The 22,692-nt window shown below is 35.4% G+C and overlaps 1 protein-coding gene across 2 annotated transcripts in view; it reads right to left on the reverse strand.

Annotated features, from left to right (window-relative positions):
- The window catches only part of TRPC1 (transient receptor potential cation channel subfamily C member 1), a gene marked incomplete at its 5' end in the record, with an annotated part of 62,226 nt that overhangs the window by 35,831 nt on the left and 3,703 nt on the right, over positions 1–22,692 (reverse strand). Inside the window, 3 exons of one of the 2 annotated variants that reach the window (XM_082839134.1) lie at positions 5,016–5,218; positions 9,398–9,499; positions 15,888–16,042. In XM_082839134.1, coding sequence (XP_082695260.1) covers positions 5,016–5,218; positions 9,398–9,499; positions 15,888–16,042 — 460 coding nt within the window. The remainder of the gene's footprint in view (positions 1–5,015; positions 5,219–9,397; positions 9,500–15,887; positions 16,043–22,692) is intronic. The other variant, XM_082839132.1, reaches the window with a different exon arrangement.

Below are 22,692 nucleotides of genomic sequence, written 5' to 3' on the forward strand. Positions count from 1 at the left end.
TATATGCTTGTTTAAAAAAAAGCAAGCAGTTTAGAAACATAATGCTCCCCAATTCTCCTCCTTCCACCAACTCCACTCCTCAAAGAGAGTCACCTTTCAGAGAGTTATGAAAATCTTTCCTGATATTTTCTATTCACACACTACATAATCAGACACACTGTGTACAGGGACAACTATTTCTTCTTTTTTCTTTTCTGAGTATGTTTATTGATTTTTATCAATTTTTGGTTATTCATAAGGAATCAGCTTTCATGCTACTTTTGTGACAAGGCTACAACCCTAAAATTCTTAGGTGAAATTTATTGCATCTGAATTTCCAAGACACTTTTTAAAGTTTTTTTCTTTTTTTATTTCTTTTTTTAAATTAATTTTTATTGCAGTATGGTTGCTTTACAATGTTGTGTTAGCCTCCACTGCACAACAAAATGAATCTGCCATACATACAGATATCCTCTCCCTTTTGGGCTTCCCTCCCATTTAGGTCACCACAGAGCATTAGGTAGAACTCCCTGTGCTGTACAGTATGTTCCCATCAGTTGTCTATTTTATACATAGTATCAGTAATGGATATGTGTCAGTCTCCCAATTCCTCCCACCCTACCCCTTTCCCCCTTGGTATCCATATATTTGTTCTCTACATCTGTGTCTCTATTTCTGCTTTGCAAATAAGATCATCTGTACCACTTTTTTAGGTTCCACATATACGTGTTATTATACGATATTTGCTTTTCTCTTTCTGACTTACTTCACTCTATGTGACATTCTCTAGAAGGGACAACTATTTCTATGTCACTACATATAGAGTCATCTCGTTATTTCCTGAAACTGGATGGTTTTCCATTTGATGGCAGTCCATCCAATCTCCATTAATGGAACTTTAGGTTGTTTCTGATTTTTTACTTCCATTAATAATGTAGGGCTTCCCTGGTGGCGCAGTGGTTAATAATCCGCCTGCCGATGCAGGGGACATGGGTTCGTGCCCCGGTCTGGGAAGATCCCACATGCCGCAGAGCGGCTGGGCCCGTGAGCCATGGCCGCTGAGCCTGCACGTCCGGAGCCTGTGCTCTGCAACGGGAGAGGCCACAACAGTGAGAGGCCCACGTACCGCAAAAAAAAAAAATAAAAAAATAAAAAAATAATGTAAAACTGATTATTCTTTAGTTCATATACCCTTTGCACATTCAGAACTGCTGGATAAAACACCATGTGCATTTTAAATTCTGATAGATGTTTCCAAAGCACTAACAATAAGGAGAGCTCATTTTCCCCTACATCTTCATTAGTACATTGCTACCCTAACAGATGAAAAATGGAATTTTAAGAGTTGTATTACTCTGAATTTCTTTAAAAGCTTAAGCATCTTTTCATGTTTACTATTTGTTTATACTTCTGTAAACTACCTGTTCATTTGCATTAGCCTATTTTTCTGGTGTGTTTTTTTTTTAAATCACCAATTTGTAAAACCTCTTTATATATAAAAGAAATTAGCCCTCTGTCTAGTCAAAAATATTTTAAATACTTTTCTCTCATTGGTTGTCTTTTACTTTGTTTGCAATGGAATTTTTCTGTATGGAAATTTAAAACTTTTATGTAACAAATATATTGAACTATTCCTTATCTACCTGATAGGTCTCATGTCTTAGACACAAAAATAGACTCTATACAAAGCATTTTTTTCTACATAATGCATTTCTAAGAAAACAATTTTTATGAAATCCAGCTCTGATCTAGATACTTAATTAACAAGTACAATTACCTGTATCTTAAGTAAGGATTTCTACAGAGGTATTTGCCTATACCAAAACTGTCCAAAAACTTGAGAAAAATATATATAATTGAGCAACTTATCTTTCTGTTTCCATCATAGCAATTAATTTTTATAGTAATTAATTTTATCAGATTGTCTCTAAAAATGACTTTTGTATTAACCTACATAGTCATGTCTCAAAATATGGATTAGTGACAAAATGCACAGGAAGAGTGACTGCTAGTACTGGTGGCAACCAACTATGCTGGAGTAATAATGGAATAGCCATAGTATGGAAAGCAATTAGATATAATCTGAAAAATAATGAGGCTGCCTCGCTTTATTAAATCTGTCATTTTTGGTATTCAAAACACTATCAAAAGTAATGGTGGGGGCTTCCCTGGTGGCGCAGTGGTTGGGAGTCCGCCTGCCGATGCAGGGGACACGGGTTCATGCCCCAGTCCGGGAAGATCCCACATGCCGCGGAGCCACTGGGCCCGTGAGCCATGGCCACTGAGCCTGCACGTCCGGAGCCTGTTCTCCGCAACGGGAGAGGCCACAACAGTGAGAGGGGCGCGTACCGCAAAAAAAAAAAAAAAAAAAAAAAAAAAAGTAATGGTGGGATATGAAGAGGTCAGTGATTTCACTACACAAAATATATGCATAAAAATGGACAAATTTTTTTTTAAAAAATCGACTATTTCAGGTCACTGGAAATTGTCTATTGAGAATCAATTATTGGAAAACTGCCAGAGCTTCAGGCAGGAATGGCTGGAATCCGCAGCCTTCTCACCTGAAGCTACCTCTTCACCTCTGCCTCCAGTTCACTCAATGAGAACTGCAGTTTTCCAGCCTGAAGCTGGTAAATCTGTATCTTTGTGCTAAAGGGGTAAAAATCAATTCATTGGGAAGCAAAAACCTACAGCTCTGCTGGCTGAAAGGATTAGACTTAGTAGAGATGAACAAGGAAAACCTGCAGCTTTGCAAGACCAAGCTTGCAGTCTGATTTGAGACAAAGAGTGGACCAATCAGAAATTTAATAGGGAGATCTTGGAAATGAGAAAAGATATACAAGGATTCATATATAGTCTCCACAAATCCCTGGCTGACTAAAAAATTAGGCATGTGTGCCAAGCATTAGAAAGTCTGATAAAAAGAAAAAGTTCCTCAAGGGAACTCTTGAGAAATGGCTGCAACTTTGAATGCCTTCTCCAACTAACGCACAGACTGTTTGTTTGTGTCTTACATTCCACATACAAGTGAAATCATACGGTGTTTGTCTTTCTCCCTCTGACTTATTTCACTTAGCATAATGCCCTCAAGCTCCATCACGTTGTTGCAAATGGCAAGACTGCATCACCTGGCACTGCATCATCTCTGAAATTTAAAACCCAACATCTTAGAAATACAGATTGCCTCTCTTCCTTATTGCTAGTATACTAACTCTTCAACGTCACTGAAACCTTTACCCATCCCTTACTCATTTGTTAGCTTCCTTTTCTCCTGCAGGTCTGCTTAGCAATTCCTGGAAATGACTTCAGTCAGATGCCTTTGACATTTGCTATAACTGTTTTCTCAAACATCAATGACAAACTCTCTCAACGTCTTCAACAAATATACCAGACCATCCCTAAATAAACCACACTCACATACTGTGTAAAATGCCTTTTACCTGTTAATTCTCATCGATACTTAAACACTGAGCTCAAGCCACAGCTCCTCTAAAAACTTTCAAAACAAGCTTTTTCCACACCTCAAACCAAGACAGGTAAAGTGTTTTCTCCAGCTCCAACCCCCCACCTCCAACTGCTTAAACTACACACATATTTAATAAGCATACCTAATAATATTTAATATTTGAAAAATATTTATATTTAATATTAATAAAGGATTTTAATACTAGAAGAAGTCTTAAAGATCATTTCTGCTTGTCATTGTATAGAGTATTTTATTTTATTTGCCAAGCTGCACGGCTTGCAGGATCTTAGTTCCCTAACCAGGGACTGAAACTGCCCTATCAACTTCACTGACACTGCCCTCGGCAGTGAAAGCACAGAGTCTTAATCACTGGATTGCCAGGGAATTCCCCATAGACTAGTCATTTTAAAACTAAAAAGTTAAATGAAATTGGCATAGCTATTAACCAGACCTTATCAAAGAGAAACAGAGATCTCATTGTAAAATAGACTTGAAAATAGAGGGACTTCCCTGGTGGCGCAGTGGTTATGAATCCGCCTGCCAATGCAGGCGACACGGGTACCAGCCCTGGTCTGGGAAGATCCCACATGCTGCAGAGCAACTAAGCCCATGCACCACAACTACTGAGCCTGTGCTCTAGAGCCAACACAGCCAAAAATAAATTAATTAATTAATAAAAAAATAGAAAAAATATCCAGTACAATCTCTGCAAGTAAACACTAAATTGATTCCCAGGAGACTTTTCCAATTTATGGATTTGTGACTATCTGTTGAAAGGTGAGGAGGGAGGGAGGGTGGATGGTTTGCAGCTTTAAAGCTAATTTCAAATATACTGCACAACAATCCTTAACTAGAAAACAATGTCAACGGATGACCTCGGACTTCCAAACCACATTTTCTGTAGTAAATGCTATACTTGATACTATTTCAACTACATTTGACTACTATATAGATAATATATACATAAAGGCATATGCTGAAAATTAGATTCTCAAGTCTAGCCCAGAACCATACACCTTATACAACATGCACATGTGTGATCTTGCTCAACCTGTCCAAGAAGGGGTACTTTCTTGTTCATTGACTCCTCAGTTGTTCTTAATATTTTTGACTGGGAAGAATGGGAAGAGAAGAAGACTCAAATACTGTGTGAGAGGGGAAAGAGAGGCATAACAGGTTGAATATCTAGTTAGATAGATAATAGTTTTTATTTTCTTATAAAAAAGACAGGAAGTGGTATCTCTACCCCTTCCAGTGCTTGGAAATTCTCTTAGATTAATAAACTCTGCTTTTAAAAAGCAAATAGTGACCCCATCCCTGACCAGCAGAAGTATGAGATAAACCTTATTCATTATTTGAAATTTTTTCCTAATTATTCATCATTTAGTAAATACTTCTTTAAAATGCAGAACTCATTGTATTAAGCAAAGGAGCTAGAAGTCTGGCTTTCATTAGTCATTGCAGTACCATATTTCTTAAAGTAGACATAGAAAGAACAACAACAACAAAAACTTCATTGACATATACCTTACTGCATAATACATCTTAATTTAAACCTTAATTTTCTGACCTGGAATGTCGGAGGCTGTCCTTTTTGTTTTTTGCAGAACACAATGTACATTCACAGCCAACCGCATGGGGCTTAGGTAGAGATACATCCTGTTTTAACAGCATTGTAAGAATTTCATAGTTGTTACGATGAGCAGCTAAAATGACAGGTGCAACATCCATAGTTGTTGAATACTCAGGATTCTGAATTCGCTCCATTAGTTTCTGAAAAATATTTATATAAACGTCCAAAAGTTCTTATTTGTGACTTCAAAAAAACATTTATCTAAAAAATGTAATGAAAACTATTGAATGCACAAAGAATACAAAAATTATTTTGAGGAATATGATAAACATTTTCCTAGGATCAAATCTTTTTTGAAACCTCAAAACTTTAACTTTAGTTAATAAATGCAATATAATCATGACAGACAAAATCTTCAATAGGAAATGTTCATACTAACAAAGAAGTGTGGATATCTAGAGAAATACTTTAGGAGAAAGTGTTTCATTTTCACAGGATTATGGAAACATGCATGACAAGGATAACGAACAAGAATTTTAGAAAAACAATATAATGGAAAAACAGAAATGTTAAAAGTAGGCAAAATATAAATGCATGAGAAAAACAAGTTTAATTCCACCTCTATGGCAAAACCTTGCCACATTGATAGCAACGAAGTTACTTGAAAGGAATAAGTAAATAGGAGGCACTCTTCATTTTGTGTAATTCTCTACATATTCTCAAACACCACCTATACTACTTCCTGTTACAAATGCACAAAAACACTAACAATCATAGCTCCTGGAACTATTAGGCAGTTTACATTTATCATCTCATTTAATCCCAATAGCCTGCAAAATTGAACATTATAATCCCCACGAAGAAACTGAGGCTCAGAGAAGTTAATGTGCCCGAGCTACGACAACAGAGTGGCAAAGTGCAGATAGACCCCAGCTGAGTGTTATTCTGGAGGCTGAGCTCCTTTCACTACATGGGCTCATGCCTGGTGATTGCATGACACGAGGAAAGAAACATTAGTAAATAAAGAGCAGGATTAAATAAAGAAGGTTGACTATTTTATGACTATTACATATTCTTTCTAATACTTATCACTTTTTCACAGATGTTTTCCTGTGAGCTGTTTGATTCCATAGTATAAGCTCATCAAGTTCACCATTAATTTTTGTAATTTTTATTAACATTGTAAAAGTAGTGCACACATTATAAAATATCTGAAAAATATGCAAAAGCAGAAAGAATAAAAATGCCCATGTTCCTACTACCCAAAACATTTTACAGTATTTCCTTTTAGTCCTTTCTCCACCACACCCGCTTTTTAAGGGCAACTTTGGCATGAATGACTTGGCATCAACGATTAAAAACAATGGTCCTTAATATTTTGAAGATCAAGGACCCTTATAATGATCTCGTAAAGCTATAACCCAGAATCTTCTGGAAAAAAAAATTCATGTACAGAATTTTGCATGCAGTTTAAGGAAGTTCATAGACTCTATGTTCAAGATATTTTATTTTGCTAATATAAATAATACTACCACAAACATCTTTATGAATACAGCTTTTTCAAAATTCAGGATTATCTCATTAACACAGAACCCCTGAAGTGGAATTATAGGTCTGAAGGCCATGAACAATTTTGAAGCTTTTTATACATATTATCAAAGTCCTTTTAATAGTTTACATTACCAATAATATAGGAATGTACCCACCCACTAAGGTTTACTCACCAGCACTGAGCATGATCACTCCCAAGTTATGAGTGAAAAAACTATCATGAAATATTAATTTACTTTTCTTTGATTACTGGTAAATTTTAGTATTTTCTGAAATTCTTATCTTTTTTTTCCTCTTTTATGAATAGTTTGTTTATACACTTCCCATCTATTTATTGGGGACTTCAAATTAATGAATTTATTTTAAAATTACAGAAAAATCTAAAAATTTACTCCACTCCCCCTAATTACAAAAAAAGAGGTTATAAAGAGGAGAAAATCATATTTAATCCCTTAAGAAAAAAAATGGCCCTTATTTTTCCTATGAAACATAATTAACTGTATGAAAAACACTATTAGAGATAGATGATTAAAGTTCCTAATTTCAATGCTCATAATATAATCTACATACTATCAAAAAAAACACCTGTATTTAAAAGTGAAAATTTATCAAAAGACAATTTTGATAAGCCAAGAATATACAATGAATTCACTGAGATGGTAAAAAAAAAAAGTATATAAAAATATTTGATACTGCCTGTCCAGTTGTAATGAGGCCGTTAAAATGTGATCTTGTCACTGGAAGTATTCAGGCAAAGCCTGGATAACTTTCTTTGTTAGAGATAGTGTAAAAAGTGTTCTTTCATTGAGTAGGTGAGGACTGACCACACTTACAGCTCAGTATTTGATTGGCAGTGGCAATGGTGATGAAATGATATCAATCAGTTGCTCCAATACCCTGGCACACTACACTCACCCTCCCTAAGAGTGTAAATGGATTAAAAGACTAGAAGGTGGAATAGGTATACCAAAATATACTAGTAACTGCAGGATAGGTGTCAGAAAATTGAATAGGATTTCTGATCATTTCTGATCTTTTGGATAGGAGTTATATTATTGGCCCTTTTTTCTCTACTCTTGTTGGCTGCTTACCACCACTTAAACTAGCTGGAACTATCCTCTGGAGAAAGTCATGCTTACACAAACTTTGTAATAGTTTAAATGAGAGAAAAATATTTCAGTTAATATATGATAAAGTATGCAATTTAGGGGAGCTTCTCATCGCTCTCAGAATATGGCAGATAATTTGCAACCAATTTATAATTCTTTCTTAAAACAATATTTTTCTTCTGAGTATAGCCAGTTTACACTCCCAGAAATTAATTTTTACTGATTGTTTTACTACATCCTCACCAATAATGAATGTTATAACTTTAAAATTTTGATACACAACAAATATCTCTCTCTCTCTCTTTTTTTTTTTTTTTTGTGGTACGCGGGCCTCTCACTGTTGTGGCCTCTCCCATTGCGGAGCACAGGCTCCGGACGCGCAGTCTCAGCGGCCATGGCTCACGGGCCCAGCCGCTCCGCGGCATGTGGGATCCTCCCGGACCGGGACACGAACCCGTGTTCCCTGAATCGGCAGGCGAACTCTCAACCACTGCGCCACTAGGTAAGCCCCAAATAGCTCATTTTTACAGTAGAATTTATTTAATTATTAGTGACTATCTTCCTAGTTACAAAAGCAATAAAGAAAAATTTTAAAGTAAGGAAAAATATCCTTAATTTGGCAATGTGATGACTGCTATTAGGTAACATTTTGCTATATTTCCATACAGTTCCTTTTCTATGCATATTTTTAATCTCAGATCATATTATATGTACAGTTTACTATTCTCAGTTTTTCCCTTCTGTATCGTATTTTTTCATGTTCCTAATTATTCCTTTAAAAATCATGTTAATATATATGTAATTATTTATGTTTCCAATCTTCTATTTTGGGATGTTTAGATTGTGTCACATGGTTTTTTCATTGCTACAAATAAGATTACAAGTAACACTTCTGTCCACATTTCTGACCATTTCCTTTACAAATTCCTAGAGGAGGAAGCGCTAGGTTCAAGAATATGAACATCTTTCTTGTTTATGACATATCCTGCCAAACTACTTTTCAAAATACCCTCTTCCAGTGGTGTATGAGGCTGTACTATGCTTTTGCCATCAATGGTTATTAGTTTTTTTTAAAAATTTGCTGTTTGATAAGCAAAAATTAGCACCTCGTATTTGATTATTAGTAAGATTTAATATTTTGTACTTTCTTTTGAGATTTTTCCATGTCTTTTATTGATTTTGATGTTTTTCATCAATTCATTTAAGATTATGAATTTGATATATGCTGGAAATATCATTTGAAAGTTATCCATCTGCTTTCTAAATTTTGCCTGATGTCTTAATTCTAGAAGTTTAACTTCTATACAGCCAAAGGCTGTGCCACTGTGATTTTTCTCCAAAGTCCTTCCCTCCAGTCAAATATTCACCTACATTTTCTTCCAGTTCTATGGTTTCACTGTTTATATTTAACTTTTAAATGCACCTGGAAGCTAATCTGTATTTTCAACTTAACCTGCAGAATGTTCCAAACTAAAAATACTGGATCACACTGGCAAAATTATAGAAATATCATGAATTTTAAGAAGGCTTCCTGAGAGCAACATTAATTATTCTTGCAAATGTCTACTTACTTTAAAGCAATATTTTACAGAGTAAAAAACAAAAATCTATTTCTTTAAAACAAAGCAAATTGGAGGGGAGGGAGAAAAAAATGGCAGTGGGGCAGGAGATCTATTTTGGTTTAAAAATCCAAATTAATAAATATTTAAGAGTACTAACTACTATAGTTGGTCTTGATGATCGTTTTGGTCGATGATTAAGTAGTATATCAACAGCTCCCACTACTTCAGAGTCGATTGCCACCAAAAGTGCATCTGCGGACTTTAAAAAAAAAAAAGGTTAAAAATGAAAATGGAGGATAAAAAGGTAAACTATTTATTTTTACTAATTCATAAAGAAAACTATTTTTTAAATTGAAACTGTATTATATACAGTAATACTGAATTTTTAAAAATTTAGACTGTCCAAATAGTACATTTGCTAGCCTTGGCAGTTCTTCAGTGTACCACAACACACATATTTTTGTCCTGGTTTCACTGAATGAGCTGGTAAAATAATGAATGCTTGATAGTGGGGTTTATTAATGAAACAGTGCTGATCTATGCAGTATTAGTTGATATGTTATTTTTTTCAAGATGTTTACTCTCGAACTTTGGACCAAAAGAATCTTCATTACTCCAAATCTATAAAAGAAATTGCCAAGAACAATTACTACAGGTAAAGGACTGTTTTCTGTCTGATAAAAATGATAATGCAACCATGAGGCTAGGGGACAATGAAAAATATGTTAACAGAAGGCGGAGCCCCTCTGTTCTCATCTTTAAAGCACACACGGCTGACTGAAATGGTACAAATATGGCATTAATATTAGCAATCTTTTTCTTTTTGTTGGTGGTGCCACACTGATTGCGGGATCTTAGTTCGCTGACCAGGGATCGAACCCAGGCCACAGCAGTGAAAGCGCCGAGTCGTAACCACTGGGCCACCAGGAAATTCCCAACATCAGCAATCTTAGCAAGTAAAAATCACAAAGAACTAGGATACCAATGTCCTTAGAGACAAGCCGGAGAAGTGACTTTATAGTTTTACTCCCAAACTATAGGTCATTTTGAAGCTCCAACTTTGACAGGAGGAAAAAGTAATTAAATAGAAGCTGAGGAAATGGAGATTTTTCAACTTTTCGATATAACAAACTCTTCAGTCCTATTGTGATACTTGGCAAGTGAGACATCAGGTTTGGGGTTTCTTGTTGTTTTGCTTTGTTTTGTTTTTTAAGGAAAACCATAAAGGCAGAAGCAAAAAGTGGGGATAGGTAATGATTTAATCTAAGAAAATACCCTGATTATTTAAAAATGTACCCTGTACATTTTTAAACTATTATACTGTTTAACAACTATTTAAATCAATATTCTCTCCCATGAAAATGAAATTATACCAGATCTTTAATATTCTTTGTAGCTGAAAAGAAAGCTTTCATCCACTTTCTCTAGATGTCAAAAACAGGACTAAAAATGGCAGACTTCATCTGGATGTCTAAAAATAGGACTAAGCACCCCAAATAATTGGGTTGGGGTCACATTCAACCATTAGGAACTGCCTATGTATTCCTACAGGAAAAACTCCCCACCCTCATGGGAAATTTAATTCATTATTTTATCCCTTAAACATTTTAGGGTTCACTGGGCTGTAGCCTACTCTTTAAAAGCTAGCACTATTATTCTTCTGCTTTACAAACGTTTCTCTTCAGTTTTTACTGTACTTGGTCAGGTGAAGCAAACAAGCAAAAAGAACCATGTGTTCATTACTACTAAACAGTTCATTTATGGTTTTTAATTTTAACCTATAAAGCTACCTATAGTAATGCCACTGCTCTCGAAGTCAAAACACCAGGCAACTCCAATCATCTGAAACATAGCCATGGATCTAGCTGCAAATTTCTCCCCAAACCATACTGAGCTGTCACAAACGAACTTCATGGGCATTCTTTCCTAGAAGCAACTGCCTCACCCACACCGACTTAGAGTTGTCCATAAATGACAGACACCTGGCTTTCCCAAGTACCCTTCAGGCTAGATTAAAACCAACAAAGAAGGGAAGAAGGATGAAAAACGGCTAAAAGTTGATCATTGAGAAGATAAAATATCAGCATAGCAAAATCACTATCAATACAAAGCAGTCTGAAGCCACTTAATGTAAGGGAAAACATGTCAATAGTCTCAGACTATATGAAGCAAAGTAAAATGATTAAACTCTCAATGATTCCCACTTACGATGGTAAAGTTAAATTATATTCAGATATACTATTTAGTAAAGAATAAAGAAAGATTCATGTTAAATCTTTCAAGGCTTAAAAGGATAAGCTTCAGGTATAAAAAAGTTTATGTAAAAAAAGTCATGTAAGGAGTTGCCCTGGACTTATTCTGCACAATGCTGTTACTTGATATATCAAAGGCAGCTCCGAAGGGAAAAATGTTTTAAATTATTTATGTATCTCTAGGCATACAAATGTCCTCATTAGTTTTGCTTCCTAATTTTTCACAGATATTTGACCATTCTTTATTAAAATCTATTCAGTACACACCTATTATGTATTAATGAGGTTACTATCTCCCTTCTCACCTCAGAATTTGTCTTTTCAACAATTCCCATACTCTCTCCTCAAAGCTCAGATACTCATTTATTTCATTCTTTCCCAAAGCTCAATTTTCCACCTAGGTATTCTATTTAGTGCTCTGGTCTTCTACAGGACCTTGGTCCTTCCTTCGCAGAAACACCAGTCCCAGCCCTCACCTCCCCAAACCTCCCAAAACATGAAATACTTCCTCACTCTTTGCTAATTGACATGATCCTCTCTTTCTCTCACCACTAGAGTTTTCTTTCTCTCACTCTCACGCTCAAACTCATGCGTGTCATTTTCTCTAATTCTACTGATGCCAGTTTCAAAATCCAATGGCCTTTCCTACCATTTTCCTTGATTTCTCAGCAACGTAATAAAACCGTTTCTTTGGTTTTCACAGCATTGCATATCCTAACTCCTTTAATGAAACCCTTTCCTTCTAATGCCCTTTTTTAATGTAGATGCTCCCTGAGAAAGAATCAGCACTAGTTGTTTGCTCTTCTCTATGATTTCATCCACTCTCATGATGTCGGGTCATCTCCATGGCCACGACTGCTGTATCTCTCCAGCCCAACCTCTCCCTAGAGATGTCAGCTTTCCACTGGAAACTGCCTGATAGCCCCAAAATAAACAAGGCTAAAACCAGAATTCACAGTTCTCTGCCCCAAGTTTGACTTAACTTCCTGTTTTTCTTGCATCATTCTCCCAGTAACCCATGTTTAAGATTTTCAAATCATCTTGGACTCCTTCTCAATACCCCCCTCCAAATTTAAATACTAAGTTCTATCAATTCTTCCTTCATAACATCTCTCACATCTGCCATTTTTTCCCCTATTCTTATAGCCACTATTCCAGTTCAGGCTTTAACCTCTTCACATCTGGATTATTATAAAAACTGCTCACCCAAGCTATTTATAGCCTTCCCCACTTCCCATTTTTTAATCTGTACTGAACACAGCCACTACATTAGTTTTTCTAAAATACCATTGGACACATCACATCCTTCCTCAAAAATTATTTAATGATCTCACTATCTATCATATAAAAGCCAAATTCCTTAGACTGGCATTCAAGCCCTTTTCATCAGTTTTGTCTTAGTTATTTTTCCAGATATTTTCCACTACTATCCAACCCAAATATTTTGTTCAAAAAGGCTAAGTCAATTCACTGTCTCAAGAATATACATTTACATGCCTTTATTTACGTCCTTCTCCACCTCCTGTTTTACAGTAGTTTCAGGTAGCAGGTAAAAGCATGGACTCTGGAGCCAGAACCTGGGTTCAGATTCCAGATCTGGCATTTACGGAGTAACTTTGGGCATGTTACTGAAACCTTCTGTACCATGGTTTCCTCCTCTATAAAATGGGGATAATAATAGCACCTATCTCATAGAACTGTTGTAAGGATTAAGGAAGTGAATATATATTTAAGATTCCTGTCACACAGTAGAACTATATAAATATTAGCAATTATTAATATTTCAAGGCTGAGCTCAACTGCCATTCTTCCATGAAACCTTTCTTGCTAGCTCTAAACCACAGTGATCTCCTCTTTCCTATGTCTCCAAAATATTTATTGTGAACCACAAAAGTTTAAGTATAAAACAGGGTTTCTCAATGGTGTCACTATTGACATTTGAGGCCAGATAATTCGTTATTGTGGGGGGCTGTCCTGTTCACTGTAGGATGATTAGCAACGCCCTTACCTTCTACCTGCCAGACGCCAGTGCTAACCCACCCCCAAGCTGCAAAACCATAAACGTTCCCAGACATTGCCAAATGTCCCCTAAGGGACAAAACTGCTGGTTGAGAGCCACTAGTATAACACAAGATAAAATACATGAAAGCACTTTGTAACCTCAAAGCGACATACAAGAGTCAAGTACTATTACCACCCAGCACTTATGAAATACACTTTTGTATCATTTGATTGATTTAAAATTCATATGCACTTTCATTGTCCAATTGGTTTTAACATCCTTTAGTACAGAACTCATGTTTTACATATTCATTTCCACAGTCACACCCAACCAAAGGCCTTGGACATCTGTTGACTGACAGATAAGACATAGGTAATTTAAGACGAAACACAGTGAACTGGCAAGAGCATGGGATTTGCAGTCAAAAGGTTAGCTTCAATCTTAGCTTTGCCCTTACTTATTTTAGAACTTTGGGCAATTCATTACAGTCTATGAGCCTCAGTTTTCTGATCTATAAAAAATATAACGTCTAGACAGGCTGCCTATGATGTTCAAATGTGATCAGGTATATGAAAGAACCATGTATACTGCAGAAATTTTATATACATAGAATCTTACATGTAAAAAGACAAAATGATTATTATATCAATACCCTAATACCTCTTTTACATAGAATCATCAGAGACTTCCTTTGTGACATTATTTTATAGGTAACTGAAGCTTATGCCTTTAAGTGTTTAACTTTGAAATTTAAACAAATTTGATGGAAGTTTTCTGCTTTCAGAAGTACTATACATATTCTTCTTTCTTCAAGTAATACGTACTGAGTATAATTTAACTTTCCCTTACTGACTCTGGGCCATTGTTATAAACAGCAATTACCACTCTAACATACAGTACCCTCACAGATTAACAGGTATCTAATGCTATTGACCTCTTTAAATAGAGTCAGAGGTACTGTGCCTAATTTTTTTCCACTGCAGCCTCATGCCCTTTCTGTTGCCCCTGTAATTCTCTATGGATTAGAAAACTAAGTAAGTTTGTTAAAGTGGAACCTAAAGTAAGAAAAAACAGATTTTGAAGGAGGACTCCAGAATTACCCCTATGATAAAGCTCATAAATGGGAAACTTCACCGCCATCTACCCTGGCTGCTCAGAGGTATTTTTCACTTACTTCCTGGTTCTCGGGGGTATTCTGGATAAATGAAATTTCTGGGAAAGCAATTTATTTCTACTCTAAATATGTATACACAGAGACAGTACCACATGTTTTAATACATATATATATGTATTATATTTATATATATAATAGAAACATACATAGGACTAACCTACTTATTTTTTTAAAATCTTCTGAGAGCTTCCTGATACCACTCCCAAAAAAGTCTCATTAGTTTAAAGATACAAAAGAGCAAAGAACCATACTGTTTGAAAGAAAAAAAAGAGCCAGAATTCATATGCTAGGTCCCATCATAAGCAAACCAAAAAGGAAGGAAAATAATATTATTAAATTTCCTTCCGATCTCTTAACTGAATTCTTTCAAGACATACACATGCCTGCTTTTTTTGTTTTGTTTTGTTTTTGCGGTACACGGGCCTCTCCCGTTGCGGAGCACAGGCTCCGGACGCGCAGGCTCAGCGGCCATGGCTCATGGGCCCAGCCGCTCCGTGGCATGTGGGATCTTCCCGGACTGGGGCACGAACCCGTGTCCCCTGCATCGGCAGGCAGACTCTCAACCACTGCGCCACCAGGGAAGCCCCACATGCCTGATTTTTTACACGAACTGATATGAAGACAAGCAGAAAGGTCAATGTTTTCCAGTTTAAAAAAATCCGTTCACCTTTAGCTATAAGCAAACACTAGATTTCAGACAAAAAGGACAATTTAATAAAACTTTGGAGAAAATCAAATTGAAAATTGCTTTGTAAGTGAGGAGTATTCTGTTTTTATGCTTGTAAATTATATGGGCCACAGAAATACCTGTTCCCCTGACACTTCCAGAACACTTGTACTATTTTTAGATATATAAGGTAAATAGTAATATAATAATGTAAGTAATAAAAACAAAGTCATCTTTAATAAGTCATGATAATTTACCTCTGTCGGATGGTTTAAAACATATAAGATAAGGGGCAGGAGTGAAAGTTGGGAAGAAAAAGATAAATCAAGTCAAAATACTATACTTTTTTTAAAAGGGTTTTTTTTTTAGTTTGGTTTTAAATTTTTAGTAGCTCAAAACAAAATAAAAGGTGAAAGAAAGAGAGAAGAAAAATAGAGAAAGGAAGGAGAAAAGGAAGGAAGGAAGGGAGGGAGGAAACTAGAAAGAAAGGAGAAAACATGGCATATCTAACAGTACTTAGAAGCTACTGGATAAAATTATCTAGCCTTGTACCTGACAACCGTAGTCCAAAAGAAGCTGCAGTATATCCAAGTTTTCGTTTTCAATAGTTATGGTAACAGCATTTCTCCCAAGCACATCTACGCAATTTATGTTCAAGTCACCTGAACTGTTTTCCTCCAAAATCTTTTTAACCATATAATAGTCACCTAAATAACAATATACAAACATAATTTAATATCCATGACATATTAAATAAGAATGACTGTAAAGAAAACTTAGCCTGTTGATTTAAAAGATTAAAAAACGTAAACTCATTTTTGTATATGGAAATGTGCAAAGAAAATGTGAGCATTTCCTTGCTGAAAACTTATACCCTGATAAAAGAATATGTACATCAGTTGCAAACATAAAAAGTAGAAAAAATTTAAATGTACAGTTTAAAATCAAAGTTGTTTAAAATTCATAACTGATTGATTATAAGGAGAAGAACTTTCAGAAGATATTTAAAGTAATAAAGAATGTCTAAAACCATAGACTGCGTGCTAGGAAAATAAGATATAAGCTTAAAGGATTTAAGTTTTATATCTCAAATACATACATACATTTAATTGTTAAATGGTTAAAAACGAGATCTAGTAATAAGTGGAGGATGTTATGAAGAGGTTTTACAGGGGAAAATACTTTGGAAAAGCAGGGTGAACGTGTATATGCTTGCGGGTATGTAGAGTAAAAGGGAAAGATGTCCGAAATTCCTAGTCTCCTCCCCACTCTACACACACACACACACACACACACACACACACACACACACACACATCATTAATGAAGCTGTTTAGATTAAATAACGACAGAATATTCAGCTCACAAAACTCTTAAGCAAGACTATGACTAATGCTGGTAGAGGCCAATGTCAGAATATTTCAAAGCGAAATTTGACCTGTCAGGATTATGCAGATTAGCTTCTGCCTCACTCTACCCCACAACAAAACAGCTAACTCATGGGGTGAAATGAGAATAATTATGGAGGTAATCATTTTCACAGAGGGCCCACTATACTTGTCTGCTAACCAGCTGGTGCAGCAGGTAAAAGGGGAATAAATCAAAAGAGAAATGCTAATGGAGAAAGAAAGCAAAGTGGGTTTTGTTTTATTTCATCTTACTTTTTAAACATTCAATGAATAAATGATTTTAAGTGACTTGCAAATATAGCTGTTCCTTGGAAGTCTATGAATAAGAAACAGGAAAAGAACAATCAGAGTGGAAATCAGAAGGAAAAAAAATGATTTCATGATACAGAAAGAGAAAATTCTAAAACTGGACTAAATGAGTGAATAACAAAGAAAAGTAACAGATTTTTTTGGTTAAAATTTCAAATAAATTATGCTATTATTTTTAACCAGTGACTTTAAAGTCCCCACACATTTTGGAAGATGTTGAATGGTAGTTTTCTTGATGGTGTATTTCCTTAGTTCCCTCAAGAAGAAAACTAGTCACAAAAAGAAATTATTTCCTCATAGAACTACTAATTAGTATTTAGACACTAATGCTCCATGGCAAAAAACATATCAAACACTTCACAAAGTTGAACCAATATGAACATGCAGATAGATCAGTGAAAACTTATCACTAATACTGGAAAATAACTTTAAAATCTTATTTCACGTGAGTTGATTTCCATATCTTAGTTGTAGGAGAATGCTACCTATAAAAACCCTTGCTCTATTTTCTTTGGTTTCATGATGTGTCTGGGTGAGGATTAGATTTTATTTATCCTGCTTGAGAATCATTAGGCTTTCTGAAGCTAAGGACTATGCCCTTCATTCATATGCAATATTTTCAGCCATTCTCTCTTCAAATACTGCTTCATCCCCTTATTTTTTTTTCTCCTGTTGGAACTTCTTTAGACATTATGTTAGATTGTCCCATTCTAACTTCTTTGTCTCTAAAGATTTATTTTTCTTCTTTCTCTCTCTCTTTCCTGCATTCTGGATAACTTCTTCAGATTTCTCTTCCACTTATTCCTCCTTCAACTATTTCTGCTGATTATTCATTAATTTTATTTTTAATGACTACATTTTTTATTTCTCTAAGTTTTATTAGATTCCTTTCCAAATTTTTGATTTACTTCCTTATGTTTTAATTTCCTTATTTTAAGCTTTTTGTCATTTTAAACATACTTATTTTATGGTCTCCATATGATAATTATCTAGGTCTTAGGGATTTAATCCTATTTGTTGTGTCTATTGTAATAATAGGTGACTGTCTTCTGAATTTTTTAATTGGATATTGCAAACTCAACTTCATGCAGGTTAACTGTGGGAAACTAGGCAGCCTCGTTTGAAAGCTTGTCCCACCAAGGATGTTTTGTGTTTGCTTCTTCCAGATAACTCAGAGGTTTTGCTACCCTATGAATCCTTTTTATACTAATTTCTCAGTTTAGGTTTTCCCAGATCAAGTAGGTAATATTAATTTAAACCCCAAGCCAACAAGAGGCAGGAGCATAGTTACAAGTTCTTAGGGAAGTCTTATTTGAAAGGTTCTTTGTAGTCTCCCTGTGCTGATGGACGGGTTCTTTTCCTCATCTACCCCTTTGCTGAAAGTGTAGTCCTTTAAGGATCCTGGTTTCATGTTTAGATGTTGTTCCAATTCCCCCACTTTGTACAAACTCAAGGCTTTGTAACCTGTTTCCACAAGGGCATTAAAATTCAAATCCCAACAATGCCCAGACTAATATCTCTTGCTCCCATCCACGGAGCAGTCAAATGTCAACGCACACACTCCTCTGTTTTTCAGTCTTTTCTTTATGTTTGAATCTGTTTTCCTTACTTTCCTGAAAGCTCAGCTGTTCACTTAAATGTATGTTTATTATATTTTATCTAGCATTTCTAGGTGATTTAAAACAGAAGCGTTTTCAGATTGGTCAGCCATATTGCTAGAGAATGAAAAGTATAGAGAGCTGTATACATATAATTCTTATAAAATTGTATAAATTTCACATACAGCAAATGGTCAAAAACAACGGCTACACATTTTTAAGGTTTAGATTGCTGTTTAAAAAGTAATTGAATTGCAAATGTCAGATTCTACAGCTTTAAGGTTTCAAACACTATTCCCATTACAGTTAGGGGGGCTATACAAGGAAAAAAAAACCTTAGAAATCAAAACCAAATAAATAATTTTCATCCTTAAAAATAATAAAAATTTCCACCCTGTCACGGTTGACACATTCACGCAAATGAACAATTATAAACTATAGTCACAGAACCTATAGGAAACCTAGACTGGAAGGAAAAAGAAACCTTTTTGATCAGTTCCACCAGTATCCAAATTCAACAGCAAAACTTCTCAGTCCCCTCTCCAGAGTATCTCCCATACTTATCCACTTGTACCCATGTACGCCGTAACCCCCAGTTCAAGACACCATCATCTCTCTCCTGGACTCTGCATTAACGTCTTTACTGATACAGCTGCCTACACTCTAGTACAGGGGTCAACAAACTTTTTCTATAAAGGGCCATATTTAGGTTTTGGGGGCCATATCATCCCAGTTGCAAACACTCAACTCTGCTCTTGCAGCACCAAAGTGGCCACAGACCAAATGTACACGATGAACTCCAATGTGTTCCAAAAAATATTTATGGACACTCGTTTGAATTTCATATAATTTTCAAGTGTTATGAAATATTATTCTTGATTTATTCCCAACCATTTGAAAGGTAAAATATAAAAATCATTCTTAGCTCACAGGCCTTCCAAAAACAGGTGGTGGGTGGATTTGGCCTGTGGGTTGTAGTTTGCCCACCTCTACTCCAGCACCACCTCTTTAATCCACTCTCCACCCAGCATTCACAGTGATCATTTTAAAATTCAAATCATATCAGGTTTTCAATCCTCAAGATTTTTTTTGTACGCGGGCCTCTCACTGTTGTGGCCTCTCCTGTTGCGGAGCACAGGCTCCAGACGCGCAGGCTCAGCGGCCATGGCTCACAGGCCTAGCCACTCCACGGCATCCCGGACCGGGGCACGAACCCGTGTCCCCTGCATCGGCAGGTGGACTCTCAACCACTGCGCCACCAGGGAAGCGCAATCCTCAAGATTTTTAATCACACTTTAAATGCCACAATCTTTTCGTGGCTTACTAAGCCTTACGGGACCTGGGCCTTGCTATCATTCTGCATTTACCTTGTTGCCACTCTCCCACTTACCCACTATGATCTTTCTACACCAATGTTTCCCAAACTGCAGGTTGAAACCCATTAGCAGTCATGAAATCAATGTAGTGAGTCCTAACCAACAATTTAAAAAAATGTAATAGTATATAAAAATACTGTTGTAATCCCATGGATCCTTAGCAACAAATTCACCCTGGCCAACTGTGATATATTCACCCTGGCCAACTTGAGAAAGACAGTGGAGATATGATATAGTATCAGTGAAGAACCGGTGATCATCTTTTCTTCATTGGCATCTCATTTTATTTTCTGACATATGATGGTAAATTTCAGCATCACTGAAATGGGAGTATTAATGTCGGTCAGTTTAATTTTATAGTAACCAAATTTTCAGTTAGTTGTGAAGTACTGGAGAATTTATCTGTCAAAAAATCTGTGAAGTTTTTCAAACCAAGTTTATCTAACAAACTTTTTGACTATGGCAACTGCAACATTCTTATTGAACTATTACTAAAGACACTTAAAACAGAAGATTTTATTATTAAGAGGAAAAAGAATGATGAAGTAAAAAAATACAAAGCCATGATCAAATTCAATTGTTGGATCTGGAAATATAAATAGTGACAATACTGATTAAAATGTTAACTCTACAGCAAACTTCAAATTAGTCTGAACCAAATACTAAAAAGAAAAAAAAAAAACACATACAAGACTTTTAGAATGAAGACAATTTAAAATGTAGTTTTACCAAATGTGCAAAACCCAATATTTATCATAGACCCCAACATGTTTGTAATCACATTGTTGTGGATGAAACCTTCAAAATTAGATACTCAGAAACATGGCATGCTGAGCTGTCCGTAGTACTCTGAATATTTTTGGAAAAAGACAATTATTACTATAATTTCTTAGCCATTTATGTCTGTTAATTAAGACTATTAGTGATAATGAATATCACCTGGCAAAAGAGCAGACACTGCTGCAGGAAAAAATTATACTTATATCATAGAAGGTAATGCTGATTTTTTTAGAGTAAATTAGTTTATAAATTAAAAATTATTAACATATTCTTGAATCTATTAGAAGCAATGTTTACTTTGTAATTAGAGTCTGGTATATGACTTGAGATCTAATTCACAGTGATGTTACAAGTTGTATAAAACTTTAGTTAATATCAGGTATGCAGTAATACCGTTTCATAAAGGATTTATTGTGTTGCTTAAACTTAATCTCACATACATTTAAATTATACATATTTATGGAACTGAAAAAGTACACTATGGATCAATATAAATTAAGCTACAAAAAATATAAAAGTATTAGTGATGGAGCAACAAATATGACCAGAAAATAAACACAGGAGTTTTTTTTTTAATTAACAGAAGCTATTAATAACAGTGCTGATCACCACTTTATAGGTCACAAAGTTTTGGCATGCAAAGAAATTCCACTGAATCTCATAACTATACTGATAAGGTATTGGAATTCTTTTAGTCCTGTTAATTTGTTTAGGCTCTTAAAAGTCACTACTTACCTCTTAGTGATAGCTTTTGAACTCATTACATATTAAACTACTAATCCTAGATCTTAAACTTCTTAGTATCATTAAATTTGGTGGTCAGTTATAAGGAAGATATTTCTAACACTGGAAGCATGGAAGAAGAGGAATTATTCTTAGGTTGCAACAATACCCATACAATAAAATTTAATCTTTTAACACCCTTCCCCAAAGTTTATAATATACTAGGTAAAGGGGTTTGGCTTGGGTTACATTTTTTTAACTGCCCAGATAAAAGACTGACTGCATACTAAGAATATCCCATCTTCCAAATCATAAATAGGCCATTTAAGTTAAATTGAGCATTTGTTTCTGCCCTTCAGACAGATCTATTAGGCACAAACATACTTTATTTCCCTTACTGCTCCTCACAAGAGCACAAGAGAGCATCTGCACTACAGAAGAAGGTACTAAAGGATAGGGATGTAGTCAGTTATTTCTTGATAAAGCACCTTTCTCCAGTGTCCTAACAAAATTAACCTGATATATAGTCAGATGATGAATTATAGAAAAGAACAGCAAGTTAAAAATGAAATAAAGAAGCACACTTCTGTAATCACTACAAAGAAATGCCAGTATTATACTACTATGAAGCAGCTAGCTGCTCAATGATTAGCCTCTTATAATAAAACTATCCACCAAGATTCTGGTGATTTAAGAGTCTTTTTTGTTAAAATCAAGATGAACCATACACTATGGCACCACTGGTGATTTGAAAAACTCTCCTGTACAAAATACTTAAATGCTTAAATACTAATGACAATTTGTGAAATGCCTGTAGAATTTTGTATATAGTACCCTCTTTACCTCTCCTTTCTGCAAAGTTTTCTTCCCTCACAGCACATATACCTCTTAACATTAGGTGTCCCTTGTCGACATAAAACTTCTTGGCAGTACCCAGTACTCTGCACTTTTTCTTCCCACGGCCATCCTCTCCAACCCCAGACACTTCAAAATCTCTTTTCAAATAGCTGTTTTTAAAAGTCCCATTAAATATATTAAGTGCTATTAAAACAACAGCTTAATATTACTTCTCCCAGAAATGTTACCCATTTCAAAAGCATGCTAAGCCAAAGGTATGCAAAGTTTAAGCAGCATACCTCCATACAATGCAGCAAGTCAATAC

Source organism: Leucopleurus acutus, assembly GCF_964270905.1.
Source record: "Leucopleurus acutus genome assembly, chromosome: 5".
NCBI lineage: Eukaryota > Metazoa > Chordata > Mammalia > Artiodactyla > Delphinidae > Leucopleurus > Leucopleurus acutus.